General features: G+C 35.2%; 1 protein-coding gene across 4 annotated transcripts in view; it reads left to right on the top strand.

Annotated features, from left to right (window-relative positions):
• Positions 1-15,887, top strand: part of ATM (ATM serine/threonine kinase) — a 58,054-nt gene that overhangs the window by 7,053 nt on the left and 35,114 nt on the right. For all 4 annotated transcript variants that reach the window (XM_030949527.1, XM_030949554.1, XM_030949535.1 and 1 more), the window contains exons 10-29: positions 325-696; positions 1,218-1,412; positions 1,751-1,846; positions 2,346-2,571; positions 2,700-2,831; positions 3,559-3,684; positions 3,808-3,897; positions 4,851-5,019; positions 5,676-5,875; positions 6,406-6,488; positions 6,577-6,732; positions 7,203-7,278; positions 7,416-7,546; positions 7,898-8,018; positions 9,099-9,275; positions 10,033-10,202; positions 10,568-10,814; positions 11,381-11,499; positions 13,191-13,317; positions 14,539-14,738. In XM_030949527.1, the coding sequence (XP_030805387.1) occupies positions 325-696; positions 1,218-1,412; positions 1,751-1,846; positions 2,346-2,571; positions 2,700-2,831; positions 3,559-3,684; positions 3,808-3,897; positions 4,851-5,019; positions 5,676-5,875; positions 6,406-6,488; positions 6,577-6,732; positions 7,203-7,278; positions 7,416-7,546; positions 7,898-8,018; positions 9,099-9,275; positions 10,033-10,202; positions 10,568-10,814; positions 11,381-11,499; positions 13,191-13,317; positions 14,539-14,738 (3,213 nt within the window). The remainder of the gene's footprint in view (positions 1-324; positions 697-1,217; positions 1,413-1,750; positions 1,847-2,345; positions 2,572-2,699; positions 2,832-3,558; positions 3,685-3,807; positions 3,898-4,850; positions 5,020-5,675; positions 5,876-6,405; positions 6,489-6,576; positions 6,733-7,202; positions 7,279-7,415; positions 7,547-7,897; positions 8,019-9,098; positions 9,276-10,032; positions 10,203-10,567; positions 10,815-11,380; positions 11,500-13,190; positions 13,318-14,538; positions 14,739-15,887) is intronic.

Genomic DNA, 15,887 nt, shown 5'->3' with positions numbered 1-15,887 from the left:
ACACAGTTTTCTGTAATACCTGTTCTGAAAACTGTTCCAAGGCCTGGCTTCTTACCTTGGACCTTGATTGAGTGATATTTTGTTTGCCATGAGGAACCTCTGAACTGTAAGGAACTGTTAGTGGTAGTGAGGCTAGATGAGTCTTTACAAGTGAAAATGGTAGAAATACTGGATCTTTAACTTTTGATAGAAAACAAATCACCTTAATACTGTAAAATATAAATGAGAAATGGCAATTGAAGGCTTTGTTTGTTTGTTAATTTATTTCTGAAAGTGCAAATTTCTGTATATTTGGTATTAATTGCTTCACTTTGTGTTTTCAAGGTTACAGATTACAAGTCAGCTAATATCCAAGTATCCCATGAGTATTCCTAATGGTGAGCTGCCTGCCTTACTCAATGTCCTTCACCAGTTACTGCCTCAGCAGCGCCGAGGAGAAAGGACCCCCTACGTGCTGAAGTGTCTCACAGAGGTGGCTTTGTGTCAAAACCAGAAAACTGATTTGAAAAGCACCCACAAGTTGGAGCTCCAGAGAACCTGGGCAAAGATCTGGACTCTTACCATTCGCAGTGTTAGCCTTCAGCAAATTGAAGTGGAGAGCTTTGGGCTGCTTGGAGCTATGATCCAAGGGAACCTTGTTGTAGCAGATAAAGAGCTCTGGAAGATATTTTCAGGACCTGCATGCAAACCCTCAAGGTAAAATGGAATCAAGGATAGTGTCTTGTGTCTGATTCACAATTCTCTTTACTGTGTTACTCAATATTAGTTGTTCTGGCTGTATTTCTGTTTAAGAACTGCACACATTTGTGTTCTAAGCATTTGAAATTACCATAAATATGTAAAAAGACTGAAAGCAGAGGCAGAAGAGGCAGTCGTCTTCACACTTAGAATATACTAAAATTTAAAATGGATGAAAAATTTAAAGATCTGACAGACAAATGTTGATTTTTTGAAATTAAGCATGTTTTCTTCTGAATTTTTATTCTGAAATAAGTACTCTGACTTAGTCTTTAGGATAGGTAGGAAGTGTGTGTAATAGCCAAGAGAAATGAAAATGCAAAGATTTTAATGAAGAAGTTGACCAGTGTGCATGCTTTTTAACTTGCTTATGTACTTGATGCTTCCTGTGCATGCAGAAATACTCACTTTGCTTTAGAGTGCTAATCAACAAATACCACATGGTTTCTCACAGATCCCGTGTTCCATTTTTGTTGCAGTTCTGCTGTATGTTGTTTATCATTAGTGATGTCTGCCTATTCAGTGCCAGAAAATTTGGACATAGGAATGGAACGGAGTAGTTCTGAAAGAAATCTGGGTTCTGTGTTAAGGGAGGCAATAATGAAATGGCTCCTGTCCAGCTACTTGGAGGAGGAAATAGAAGAATGTACAGAGTTGCCTCCTGTGCTCCTCAGGTAAAGTTTTTGTGGTATAATTTTACATGTAAGCTCACCCTGTAACACAAAAAATTCTGCAGGGAAAAATGTATTATATTAATGCAGAATTCTGTTATATTAAAGATTAAGCAGTCTGTAAGGTTTTTCAGCTTCCTATAGAATGTCATTCTGGGGATATAATTTGGTTATCTGTCCATATCATGGCAGATATGTGACCTATGCATTAGAAATCTTCAGTGGAAACTTAAATTTCATTGAAGATACCTTGTTAATCTGGTCAATGTTTGTGCGTGCTTCAGGAATCCCAAGAGCTTGTCTGATTGCAAGAAAATATGAAAACATTTTCTTTCTTACAGTGATTTTCCTCATCTCGTCTTGCAAAAAATTCTTGTGAGCCTTACAATGAAGAACTGCAGAGCCTCCATGATCTTTTTCCAAAATGATGCTAAATGGTATGTTTTTAAATTAATCATTATAGCTACCTAAGCTAGGAATGCTGCTGCATCTTTCATCAATGCTTTGGACTATATGCAGTTTCCTCTTAATAAGACTAAAATGTGTGTAACTTGTTCTGATGCAAGATGAGATTTACCTACTAGAAGTTAAATATACGAGTTTCAGGGGCTTTGTGGATTTCCGCTTCAGCTGTGTCAAGTAGGCTGAGGTCAGGAACCCTGACACAAAGCAGATGCTGCTCCATAACTGCAGGAGAAGGTATGATCTGTGTGCAGGCTTCATGTTTCCTTACAGTTCAATTAGAGCTGGAATGGTATTGTCCATTCCACAGTGAAAGCCATGTCAGAAAATAAAGGTCAGCCAGGGTTTGGAAGCACAAAAAGATAAAATATTTTATTTTGCTTTTGTATCTTTCCTGTATATTTACATAATAGTATTTCAGACTTGTAAGTTATATACTGGCTGCTAAAGTAAAAACTGTGTCTCTTCTTTAAGTGAGCAACATGTGCAAGGGAAAGAAGAAAATAATTTTTCTGATGTTGAAGAGCTGTACCTGCAGACTACATTTGATGAAATGGATATTTTCACTAACTTTGGAGTAAATGTTGAAGATAAAAATGTGACTGGTTCAAGACTTGCCATCAACCAAAATCTTAGGGAAACACTGGAGAACTGCCTTTTAGCAATGTCAGAAAAGCTTTTAAGCACTTGCGGTCCTAAGGTAAGCTAGAAATTGTTGTTACATCCTTACATTTGTGCTCCCAACCAATCTGTTTCCAAGGCAAAGTGTATGGAGTCTGTATTTTGTCGTGATGAACTACTGGTATTAATACTGTGTATTTGATTTAGTCTAAGGTTGTTGCTGCTGAGCACCTTGTCCGATGTGTCAGTCTCTTGGCTGGTGTTCTGGGCTGCTATTGCTACACTGGTATTTTTAAAGAGGAGGATGCCTGTAAGTCAGCATTGTTCCAGAATGCTAAGGTAAGCAGTAATGAATTTGGGACCTATTAAAAATTAAATAAAGCATTGAATATAAATTAATTCATAAAATTCTGTTTGTATTGACACATTGTCAGAGCACAGGTATCTCCTCAGAAGAAGGCAGCTTAGAGAGGTTTAAATATGATTCTGCTGCTGAAAGAGAGGAGTCACTGAAATTCTGTCAGTACAACAGTGCATGAGTTTTGCAGTGGAGATCATTTTAAATATTGATACATTTCTGAGTCACACCTTTCAAAAAATGGAAGTCATGGACATGTAGACAAAGGACTAATTAGAGGAAAACAAGTCCTTTTTTGTGGGTCTTTTATTCAGAAATTTAAGATAATTTGATGGTTCAAACCAGTATGAAGACTGCTATTGCTGTTATCTTTATTATTAGTACTATCTGAGGTGGTTCCTGGCTTAAATACAGAAATGCAAAACTTACACTTTATGGAGATGTGCTGTATTTTTCTTTTGTGATGAAAATATTAGTGTTTCAAGCATGCCTAAGCCATGGTTTTGTTGCTACTTGAGCAAAATGAGTACAACAAAAATCACAGAAAAAAAAGGGTGTTCATTGATGCACACTATGAATATCAAAGCTGTATGAATGAGAAGGTATGAATGAGAGCCCTTTCCTTTTGTGAAAATATGTGTACTGTGTAGGTGCTAGTGTATAAGGGCATTTCACTGGGGTTTTCTAATCATGTTGTATTTTTGCTAGTCTCTCATTCATTATGCTGGAGAAAGCATTTCCCAGTCTAAAAACAAACTAAATGAAGATACCCAGATCAACACACTGAGGACCTTGATAATGCAGTGTACAAAATGTTTGTGCAATTGTACCAAGGTAAAGTTTATAAAGGACTTTAAATTTCTTTCTTCATTAATGAGATCAGGAAATTGAGTATATCATACCTTTAATTCCTGAAAAAAATCAGTTAACCTATCTGTACCTCTTGCTTCCTTACAGAACAGTGCTAATAAGATGCTGTCTAATATATTCCTGCGTTTGTTAACATCAAAATTTATGAACGATCTGATAGATATTTGCAATAATCTGGTAAGTACATTCTGTCTGTTTCTGAATGCAATGCTGTTCTGTGAGGGGATTGTTTTTACAGCACAGTAATCTGGAGGCAAATCAAACAAGATACATATTACTGAAAAAAAAAAAATTGAAATACATTGAGTTTTATAGAGAATTCCTAAACGAGAACATTTCTACCTACTGTTTAGCATTTGAGCACAGGCTTAGGGTAGAAAGAAGAGCAGATGGATAACAGTTGATCAAGGTGAGCATTCCAGCTCACACTAAAAAACAAATTTATGCTGTTTTTCATGTTTTTAATACTTTCTTGCAGTAGAGGTATATACAAAAGAATTCTATACCACTAGACAGGTTATGTTAATGCACTTGTAAAGGAGCGGGGGTTTTTGTGTTTATCATGTGGGTATTAAATCTTACTGTAAATTACTCCTTTTCCACTAGGAAAAGTGGAAGTGTGGCACATCACTGCACAATTCTTAAAATTTCTCTTTGGCACATGGGGCTGTAGTCAGGTCTAGGTAGGCAAATTCCTGCTTTTCAGATAAGGAAGAGTTGGGGGTTTTACTATGTGTTAATTTGTCATTTGGTAGGGAAAGTAGTAATTAGTTTGCCCTCAGAAAGTCACATGCCTCCTTTTCATTTCTTTCTAATGATGAAGTATGGTGAAAAGTTGGTGAGTCTTACAGAGAGAACTGTTTTTTAAAAACTGACGCTGTCTTTGGCAGAATCTAGAATGCAGAGATCAGTATCTGTCTGAGGAAGCTTCTATGCTAAAGAGAATAGTTCAGACAGTGTACAGAAAACAGGTTTATGACAAAGGATGAAATTCATCAATTCTGTGTCACCCTTACTGTCTTCACCTGTTCTAGTCCACTGGAAAACTGCAGTGTCTCTCCTTGTGCTATGTCTGTGGTGTTTCTTCTGTCCCTAAAAAACAACTTTAAAGGCTGTGGTGTTTTTGTCAGATGACAGTTACTGGAAAGCCAAGTGTACTGGGAGAAGTGGATCTCAGGAATGATCCTGAGGAGAGTATAATGGAAGCAGATAACCAGGGATCTGATGGCTTGTGTGATCATCATTCAGTGACTGACGTCAGTGATACAAATGAATCTGGTGACATGCAAACTGTAACAGGTAGGTCTTTTCTACCTCCAAACTACTTCCAAAAGCTTGTTTTTGCAAATATCTCTTTTCTTGAAAGTTACTAAGGTACAAAATTGTGCTGCATTATTAGTAGTTGAAGCAGCTAGTGGTTGAACTAGGTACTTTCTAAGCAGTAATAATTTTCATCAGTGTTTTAAAGATGTTAATGAAGTGTTTGAGCTCATTTAGAAAGAAGTAATTTATTTTTAATTTTATAAATCAAATAAGGCAAGAGGAGACACTAACTTTCCGAGGGTCAGACAGAAGTTTTGTCGAAGAAAAGGCTAGAAAATGTGTCTATAGAATACTTGTCTCTCATTAGATTGTGCTTCATTATCTTAAAAATAGTCCTATTTAACTTTTCTCCTTCTCCTGATCAGTAGTTCTTGACACTATATCTGGACCTTCAGAGGGACAGGAGCATAAATCTGTCTGTTTATTCCTGTTAAGGGCTACAAGTACTTCTGTTACCTTTTGTTTTAAATTCTTACTTAAAATGCCCTAGCTGCTCAATAACAAATGAACACAAAGATTGCTTGTACTCTGTCTTTTTTGAGAACTTATATTAGTTTTGCAAAGACTTAAAATGTTACCACCTCTTCTATTGCTTTGGAGAAGCATTTCTTACATGAAAATCTTACTTTCAGGTGCTTTGAGCCCATTAGCTGAAGAGCAGTTGACAAAACAGGATTTACTTCTCCTTGAAATTGTGAGGTTCTTATGTATTTGTGTAACCACAGTCCGAGTTCAGACACTGAGCTTCCGAGCCTGCGATATTCGGAGGAAGCTGTTAATGCTGACTGAAAGCAGTGTCTTTGATAGCACTAAGCCACTGCATCTGCACATGGTGAGTGTCGGGTTTTTACAGCAGACTCACTTCTCTAATGGTACTGTTACTAAATTTGCATAGTCTTCTCGATTGCACATTGTCTTTCTCCTGTCATCAGTCCCCTGGGAAGACTTAAAATGGTGGTTTTGAAGTGTGTTGTAGTCAGGAAAACAGCTGTTTGAATTTGTAAGCCAGAAAATGAAGAGTTGAGAAAAAGATATATCTTGCCTTTATAATTAGTTATTTGTTAAAGAACTAGAAATAGTCTCTCCAGTAGAATTATATCTCTGGCTTAGTTTACAAAGCCACTTTTTTTTTACTGCCAAACTAAAAGTTTGATGATCTGTATTACTGTGGGATGGTGTTTGCATAAAAAGATGACCAGTCTAACATGCAATTGCTGATCAGTTGTCTTCCTGCATGGTTTTGTGTAAAACTTAACAAAAAAGTTCCTAATTTTTCTTTTTGACTACTTATTCTTTTATGTACTGTTTATCATTTTGGTTTTGTTTGGGCTTTTTATTCCATTTGGGTTTTTTATTCCACAGTACTTGATCCTGTTGAAGGAGCTCCCTACTGAAGAGCACCTCTTGCCTGCAGTTGATGTTGAGATGCTTCTTAAGCCTCTTTCGTAAGAAGGAAACTATTCGGCATTTTTTACATCTGTTTCAGGGGATTTGGTGGCTTTTTCAACATATTTTTTCTTTCTTTCTTTCCAGTACTGTGTGTTCTTTGTATCGTCGAGATCAAGAAGTTTGTAAAGTAATCCTAAATAATTTGCTCCCTATAGCAGCAGGGTTGGCCCAGTTCAAAGAACCTGTTGAAGAGGCACGGAATGCCAAAGGACAGTTTTTGACAGTTGTTGGAGCCTTCTGGTATGTTACTTAATGCAGAAGTCTTAAAATGTTTGATTTTTAGTTTTTATCTTGGCTATCAGTAAGAAGACTGTAGTGCTCTTCTGTGTCTTGCTTGGGGTTTTTTTTTGTTTTGTTTTTGTGTACTGTAGAATCTTTATGCAGCATTTAACTTCTCAGATTTTGTGTGTCATTCTATATTTGTAGCAGAAAATTAATCCTTAAGGTAGTACCAGAATAATAAACACTACACCGCTGTGTGTAAACAAGGACTGATTCTATGCTGAATTGCATCAGTAATTATGACAAGGGCTGAATTTCAGCAACCCAAAAAGAATATTGTCTGCAATTACCAATAAAAATGTCAAATCCTCCCAGACATGCCCATGGAGCACAAAAGAGTCGACTGTGAGCAGCAGAAAGTAACTTGCTAGACTGTTTCTCAAAATTGTGGACAACTTCTTCCGTTAATTGAGTATTCCTTGTTTTAGGCATTTATCTCAAGGAGGGAAGTGCACAGCATCAGTAAGAGTGGCCCTTTTAAATTGCATAAAGACTCTGCTTGAGGTAATCCCAGATTTTCTGACATTCATTAGCATACTAAATATTTATTTAAGATGTACGCAAAAACAGTGTGTAAATATCTTTTGCATATTGCAAAGTATCTTCTGTACATTTTGAATCACAATATTCATTTTATTCAGGTTGATCCTCATTGCAAGTGGGCAGTCCTTAATGTGAAAAATGAAGATCTCCCTGTGAGTGATGCTTTCCCACATTTCCTTGCAGACAGTCACCATCAAGTTCGCATTCTTGCTGCAAAGTCAATTTCCAGGTGATAATGTAGATATTGTTTCTGTCTGTAGGAATAATGCTTAATTTCATTTAGGTGGATGTCACTTCTGCTACTGCATAGCTGCTCTTTTCGATACTTCTGGAACTACAATCTTGTCAGAATATAAAAGCCAAATTTTGTTGAAGTGTTCCAACTTTGCATTTCAATTATTCTGTGATGTGAGAGATCAATATATAGAGAGAAACTGCTCTATAAGAAAATAAAGAAAAATCTATATAAGGCAATTAAGATAAAAATAATTATATTCAGAAAATCAGAATCTTATTGGTATGCACAACATACAGTAATTCTGTGGTGTTATGCTTATAATTATTGTTCTTTTTTTTTAAGCTTGTTTCAAGATGTGAAACAGAGAGATTCTTCTGGAATGTCAAGACCTCTTCCCCTGAAGCTTCAGCAAAAGGCTTTTGAGAATGCATACCTCAGAGTTCAGGAAGGAATGAGCAATCTGGTACCAACATCTCGTCATTAGTTTTTGCCTAGTTTCGATGTTTTGAATAAGATTACCTTTAACATGATCATATTTAGTTTTCTGAAAATATTAGTTCTTCTGGACTTCTGGTAATCTGAGCTCATGAAACAAAGTGATAGTCAGGGAATTCCTTTCATATCCAGTCACTCGCAGTTTTGCCCAATTAGAAGTTTGTAAATTTGTAAACTGTATGTTTCAGACTGCTCTTCTTTATCACACTATTTGTCATTGGCAGGTTCAGTGCTGTAACGCTTAGGAATTGCAGAAAAATGTAGCCTCAATGATCTAGAAAACATATAAATAATGAATAAGGAGCAGTGTAAATTAAATAATGTCTTTACACAGTATTAAACTAGATTTGTAAATTTCAGAAACATCATGTTTCCAGTGGTATTAAGAGCAGTGGTTTTCAAAACTGAGATTTGCTTCGAAATTTGAGCTATTCAGAAGAAGCTTGAAGTGAAGGAAAAGTTACACTTCAGTGCAGTGACTGGAAACCCAATGGTGTGATATAATACTGTGGAATTTCTTAATTATTCTTTTAGTGTCTTTCCCTTTTCTTTCTTCCTTGCTACCATGTTAAGTTATCTACTTCATAATTTTCCCTTTTTTTCTGTCATGCTGTTACCTTCCTGCATGTCATCTCTCTTCCCTTTGCTGTGGCCTTGCTGCTGAGGCCTCCTCTCTCTGTCATCTTTTTCATCCCTCTGTACTGTCACGTCCGGCTCTTTGTCATCATCTGATTTCTATGTTGCTTTGGGTTCTTGTTCTGTCCCCTCAGCTTGGTGGTGTCTGTTAGCTTTTCCCCTTTCACTACAGTTTCTTGTAACTTTTATTTAAACTCATCACTTGTCACAATGCCTTAGTAGGGGGAGAACTGCATTTAAATAGCAAGGCAGTTCTTCCCTATATGTCTCAAGGAGTTAAAAAAGGAGACTTGACTTGTTCAGTAGTGTTAATGTCAGTGCCCTTAATTTTAAATTATTTCTGCTGATTTATGAACTAGGAAATTGCTTTAACAGAATTTTTGCTCAAGGTCTTCATAATTTCCTGTTGTAGGTCAGGGGTGATGCAAGTCCTGAAGGTCTTTTGGACAAACAGAGTAATGGAAAAGCAGTTCTGCTGATGCTTATAACCATGGTTCTGTGCTGCAGCCCAGTCTGTGAAAAGCAAGCTCTGTTTGCTATTTGCCAGTCTGTGAAAGAGAATGGATTAGAGCCTCACCTTGTGAAAAAGGCAAGTCTGATATTTCATTTGATATTTAGGTTATAAATTAAGGTTAGGTTAAGATTGGAAGACTACAAGATGTTTTGCTCAGTATTGAAATTTGTTAAATATTGTAAAGGTATAATGTGGTACTTACATAATTGAATTCATTTGTCTTTATATTTAATGACTTACATAGAAGTAATGAAATCATGAAAGGCAATTTGTAATGGTAAATCTTGTATGTTCAAGGCACAGATCTGAAATACAAATAGACTTTTACACATTGAGTATTGCAGATCTCATTTAAAAAATCATTCTACCCAGAGGAAGCAAGTTTTCTTATGTGGAAAATATGTAAAATAAATGCAGTGTATTGGAGGATGGTATATGTCCTGTGGAATTCTATTTTGAAGTTCACAAGGGTGTGCTGAAATGATTGCTGTTCATACTTCAGCCTTTCATGCCAGAAATTTTTTAAGTGCACATGTTCCTTTTATCCTTTCTTTCTATTCACTGCTTCCTGGTTTTGCATACAGTCTGTACCCTGCAAAATGGGTACTGGCCAGTCTTTATTTACTTATACGGGTTAGTTGTAGTTCCTGGATTGCACTCTCCTGAGATATGGCAATACAAATAATAAAATGGCTTATGCTAAAGAGGGGCTGAGTTACACAAATACTCATTAAAAGGTTGGAGGGTACACATGGAGGTGTAATATTGTCAGTTTGCCATAATACCATCTACTCTCTATGCTATTTTTGCATTATTTATTCATGCATTTCAGGTTTTGAAAAAAGTGTCTGACATTTTTGGCTATAAAAGTATAGAAGACTTCATGACATCGCATTTAGACTATTTGGTGATGGAGTGGCTGAAAATAAATGATACTGGATATAGCCTGTCTGCTTTTCCTTATGTTCTTCTGAACTATACTAGCCTTGAGGAGTTCTACAGGTGAGTTTGCTATATGATGAAAGTATTATTTACATTTTATGTACAATTATGATACAGGGTCTCAAGTTGCTAAATGTAGCAATGCATCAGGATTTTGTTGTAAGGTGATGTATTGAGAACTTTCTAAATGTATTCCAAGCATTACATGTATTATATTTATGCAGGTAAGATTTTCTTATTTTTTTGTGTGTGTAGCAGTAGCTAAACAATGATTGGAAGTTTAGTTGTACAGTAGAGGAATGGTATTTACTATGTGATGCTCAAGGTTATTTTAAAAAGTGTTTTTAAATAAGGACATTTTAGAAATGTCCTTATTTAAAATGGAATTTGTGATGTAAATGTAAATGTGAATTTACTACATGTAGGTCTTGTTACAAAGTTTTGGTTCCACACCTGGTGATTAGAAGTCAGTTTGAAGATGTGAAATCACTTGCCAACAAGATTGAGAAGGACTGGAGACAAGTTCTGGCAGACTGCTTTCCAAAGTTGCTTGTCAATATCCTCCCATACTTTGCCTATCAAGGCCATGAAAAGAGTGAAGTAGCAGAGCAAAGAGAAATGGCTTCTAAAGTCTATGACATGCTTAAGGATGAAAACTGCTTAGGAAAACAGGTATCCATTTAAAATGTGTAAGTTGAGTTTTATGGTGTTTAACAGAGCAGAAAGAAAAATGTATATATTATGTATATAGTTCAAATTTATAGGTGCAAAAGTAATATTTTATTAAATACAAACTAGATGAATTTTTATCCCAAGGATTTCAAGGAGCTGTTCAATAGAAACTTTAAGGCAGAAAGTTGACTGAAGCATAATTTTTTTCATAATGCAATATTTTTTTTTCCACTCATTGTGCAGCCCTGAGTTTCTCTGTCATATATCTGTCACATTTTCCTCTTAAAATATTTTGTTAATGCTTTATGATGGGTCATCTTCTCCAGAGGCAGACTCTATGTTCAGAGCTAGTAGTAAAGTGAAACTTTTTTTTCTATATACTGTAGGAAAGTAGATTGTTCTACCTATCACTGCCACAAAGCTTAACCAAGCTTAATTTATGAATGAATTATATGTCATGGATGATGGAACAAGTAGAGAATCTAGACAAGTAGCCTTTCTCAGAAGCCAAAGAAATAATTTTGAAATACATTTTTCTAATTAAAATGCTATTTTTCTTCTTGTAGCAAATGGACAATTTATCTCATAGTAACTTGCCAGAGATTGTGGTTGAACTGTTGATTACTTTACATGAACCAGCTGGTACCACAGTTGAAGAAGGATCTCATCTAAGTAAATACATAAGGTATGTACTTGCAGATTTTCTAAATGCTGAGTGTGTTTGTGTAACATTGTGCATTAAAATGTGCCCTTTAGGCATAAGAGATAACCCTGAAGCTAAGAGGGTTTATGTTAGTAGTAGTGATTTATCATAGTCATACCTCCTCAGGTAGTTACTCCCCAAGGTCAGGAGGAGAAGCTCGGTAATGTGGAGTTTTTCTTCACTTGAGGTCACCAGTTGTGGTGGTGTTCACAGGGGTCCCAGGATGAGGGAAGAGATGAGAATCTTGACTCCATGTTTCAGAAGGCTGATTTATTATTTTATTATATATATTATATTAAAAGATAATGATATACTAAAACTATACCAAAAGAATAGAAGAAAGGATTTCATCAGAAGGCTAGCAAGGAAAGGAATGGAATGACAGCAAAAGCTCGTGACTCTCAGACAGTCCGAGCCAGCTGACTGTGATTGGCCATTAATTAGAAACAACCAACATGGACTGATCAAAGTTGCATTCCACGCCAGCAGATAATTATTGTTTTTCTTTTCCTCTGAGGCCTCTCAGCTTCTCAGGAGAAAAATCCTGGCAAAGGGTTTTTTCAGAAAATATCATGGCTATACCGTAATACTGCAGCCAATGGAAGGAATGAACAGTGGGCCAGGGAATGCTGTTGTGTGGTGTTGAGCTGGACTGTTGTGGCACTGCCAATTCACCTAAGTTCAAACCTAGATGGACTGCCCTCTGTAAAACTGGTCAGATTCTAGTCTATAAATTAAAGTGATTTATTTAATGGTTTTTAATAACTTGAAGTCACGGAGAGGGAAAGTGATCTGTTTCTTAGTGGTTCTGGCAGTGGCAGCTCCTGTCTTTGGTAAGGGGATTGGTTAAGCAATGCCAAATAAACAAATTCCTAATTAATAGAAATAGCCTAGTGCCAGAAATATCTTCATGTTTATTACCTTTTCAGTCTTTGTTTTTGTCCTAAAATTTCCATATTTGCATAATAATTTTCCAGATTTCTGTGTTCAGATACAAACTCTTTGGAAAAACATTGCAATTTGTAAAGTTCTTGAAGAAGATACCTTTATTGTAAAAATAGTTAGTTGAAAGAGTCCAAAGCATTTCTTGTAAAATCTGCCAAAAGTTAAATGGCTGAGAATTGAAAAACTCTTCAGTTTTTTTGCAGTGAGGTTATTAACAAACTGTGGTGTCTGCTTGTAAACAAAGCTCTTCTTTCTAAGAAGGAAATGGTAAGAATAAGAGTGATGAAATTTAGTTTATGTGCCTTTTTTACTACCATGATGCATTTCTTTTCTTTTTGAGGTCCCAGAAAATTTCACTACCCTGTTTTTCCTCAACCAAATTGTTCCCACAATTAAAAAAATGCAGAAGATTTACCCATGAAATGTAATTAGATTTTTGTGCTAAGTACCTTAGATAATACAAATGTGTGGGGTTTTAACAATGTGATCTCTCAAAAAAAAAAGTAAAAGAATGTTTAGAAAGTACAGTTTTGAAAGCTACCATAGAGGAGCAAGAAACAGATACAAAATAAGATGCATGTCACTTTTCTGGATGCTTTTGATGCTTTTTACTGAAAGCAGGTATTTTCTAGGAATTAATGTGTTTGTTCATCAAAACTTACTGTATTAAATGCAAGTGGTTTGACTTTTGAGAAGAAAAACATAAATCTCTTTTTTTATTCATTTAGAGAACTGGATCCTGCTCCTAATCCTCCTCATTTTCCATCTTACGTGATTAAGGCAACCTTGGACTACATTAGCAACTGTCATAAAAGCAAATTAAAAAGTATTATAGCAGTTCTTTCTAAAAGCCCTGTAAGTATGATGATGTATGATGTAAGAAAATGATTAATTTATTTTCTGTAGAATGCAAAATTTCTATTATGAGTATCTTTTAGTTAAATTAGGCATTTTCATCATTTCTATGTGAAGAAAAAAAACAACCTTAGACCCTTTTCTATTAATTTGTTTGTCTTTTGAAGTGGAAAATGTCCTAAATTCAGGGACAGAGTTATGGGCATTATATAATTATATTACTTCATTAATTATTATATTATGTATTTAATATGTCTTATATAACTGTGTAAATGATGTAATTATATGCATTATATAATCCATATAGAGTAGATTATTTTAAAGGTTTTTATTTTAAAATCTCTGTGTACCAGACACAGTTTAAAACATGGCAAATTTGTCACGTGTTTGAGGAATGTTCTAAAATAATTATACTTGGTCAATTTTAACTAAATACAGCCTATAATTAAAATATAAAATTTACTTACTTTTACTGTGTGAAAATTTTACACCTAGGGATATTTTTTGACGCTTGATTTTCATTTGTTAAAGCAAAATATGAAGACATAGGAAATTATACAGCCTTGCAATAAATCATAAATATTTTACTGTCTTCTAAGTTTGTTCCTTAGAAATGAATCTGTTTAAAGTTATGCTGTTTAATTGCATATATTGTCAACAACTTCCTTTGCCTACCTGTAAATAATCTAAAAATAGGAAAAAAATTTTCTAAACCATGTTTTATCTAAATCTTTTGAGTGTAAAAGTTAATACTGCCAGCCAGTGGATTAAGTTTTTTAAAATGTTACACTACCTGCCTAGTGTTCTGTAAGTTTACAGTTTTAACAGTTGCAGCCTGAAGTGCTGTGTTCTGTGAAATAGTGCATCTTGCACACATGAACATTATGTTTGAAAAACTACAGGTTGAATTCTTACCTGATGTTTTCATGGTTTTTAATTGGTGTTTCTTTGTTGATAGACATTGCCATCACTGTTTGGCTTTCTGAAAAATGGGCATAGCATATCTCATGTAGGGGGAATAAACAGAGGAAAATGAAGAGGTATATGGCTTATAGTTCTTTTTGGGGAGTTGGTTTCTCTCTAGGTCTTTTGTTTGTTTAAAGCAATAAAAATAATGAAGCTGTTTTGCCCATGTTAGATTTTAAGTTTTTAAAGTTTTTTCTTGATATCTGTATTGACATTATGAATAATTTTTTGTACTCATATTTTATTCATTTTTAGGATTCATTCCAGAAAATCCTTCTAGCTCTTTGTAAGCATGCATCAGAAACAAAAAACATGTATAAGAAACACAGAGTTCTTATAATTTATCACCTGTTTGTTGGTCTGTTACTCAAAGAGATCAAAGACAGTTTAGGAGGAGCCTGGGCTTTTGTCCTCCGAGATGTAATTTACACCCTGATTCACCACATCAACAGCAGGTAAACAAAGTAATTATCTCTAGTTCTTCCTGTCTGTGCTCCCTTGCTCCTGTAACCTTACATTCTGATATTGCTAGCAGATGTTAATTAATCTCTAAAATTAATTTTAAATTGCTGAAATTAAAAATAAAGTTGCTATTCTTTTATAATTTCAGAATTTAAGCGTAGAACTCTTAATAAAATAGGGAATGTTTTGTGCTAGCCTTACATTTAGATGTTTGCTATATTGCAGGTGTTTTGTATCTGTAATAGGCTATCATATTGTAAAAATAAGCAGTGTTAGGAGATTTTGATGACGGAATGTTTAGGATGAGAGAAAAATTTAAAATGTGGAGTTAAGTGCAAAGTAAGCACATGTCAAATAAAATGTGCTTATTGAGTTAATAAGAATGTTGACATTTACATTCTCACCGCTAAGTAGCTATAGCAAAGTGAGAATTGTACACGTTATCTTAGCTTGCCCTCAGACTGAGAAAACTGGTCCTTCATCAGGTTAAAATTTAAGTGGGATTCTTATCTTTTGCATAAGAAGATTATAGATACTTTCTTACTTGAGCTTCAGCTTGGGGTTTCCCAGATAGTTATTAACCTACATGTCTCTGAGTTTATGTATAAATTGATTCCTTGGCTGGTTTGAAGCATTTCATACCCTGAGATGTTGAAGAGATGTGTGGATTTTATAGTAAATGCCTTTATTATGGCATTACTATTCTTATGTTGAACACTCAGCTGGGGCAGGGGCTGCTGATGCACTGGAGAGCAACACTCTCAGAGAGCAACACTTGCAGAGGGACCTCAGAATTCAGTTCAATAAAACCCTGAGAACCTGATCTGAATTTGAAGTGACACTGCTTAAGGGAGGAAGCTGCACTACATAATCTCCAGGTGTCCCTTATAACCTATTTTTTTTTAACTAATAGTCATTTTAGAGGAGGATTCAGAGAGCATGTTTTCCATTTTTTTCTGCTTCTGTCAAGATTGTCCTGACAAGTAATAATCTAAAACCCTTTTAGGGATTTTTTTCTTTATGGTATTTGTCTTTTAACAAGACTTTATCCCATTTTCTGAAGTGATCAGTCAGATTCACTGTGTTTTTCTGTGTCTCCTGAGCTAAGTCTTTAGAGCTGAATCATTGAGTTGATAAATTTT

The sequence above is a fragment of the Camarhynchus parvulus genome, chromosome 1, assembly GCF_901933205.1.
Source record: "Camarhynchus parvulus chromosome 1, STF_HiC, whole genome shotgun sequence".
Lineage (NCBI taxonomy): Eukaryota > Metazoa > Chordata > Aves > Passeriformes > Thraupidae > Camarhynchus > Camarhynchus parvulus.
Note: the sequence above shows the minus strand (reverse complement) of the source record. Positions and strands in the feature narration are given on the sequence as shown.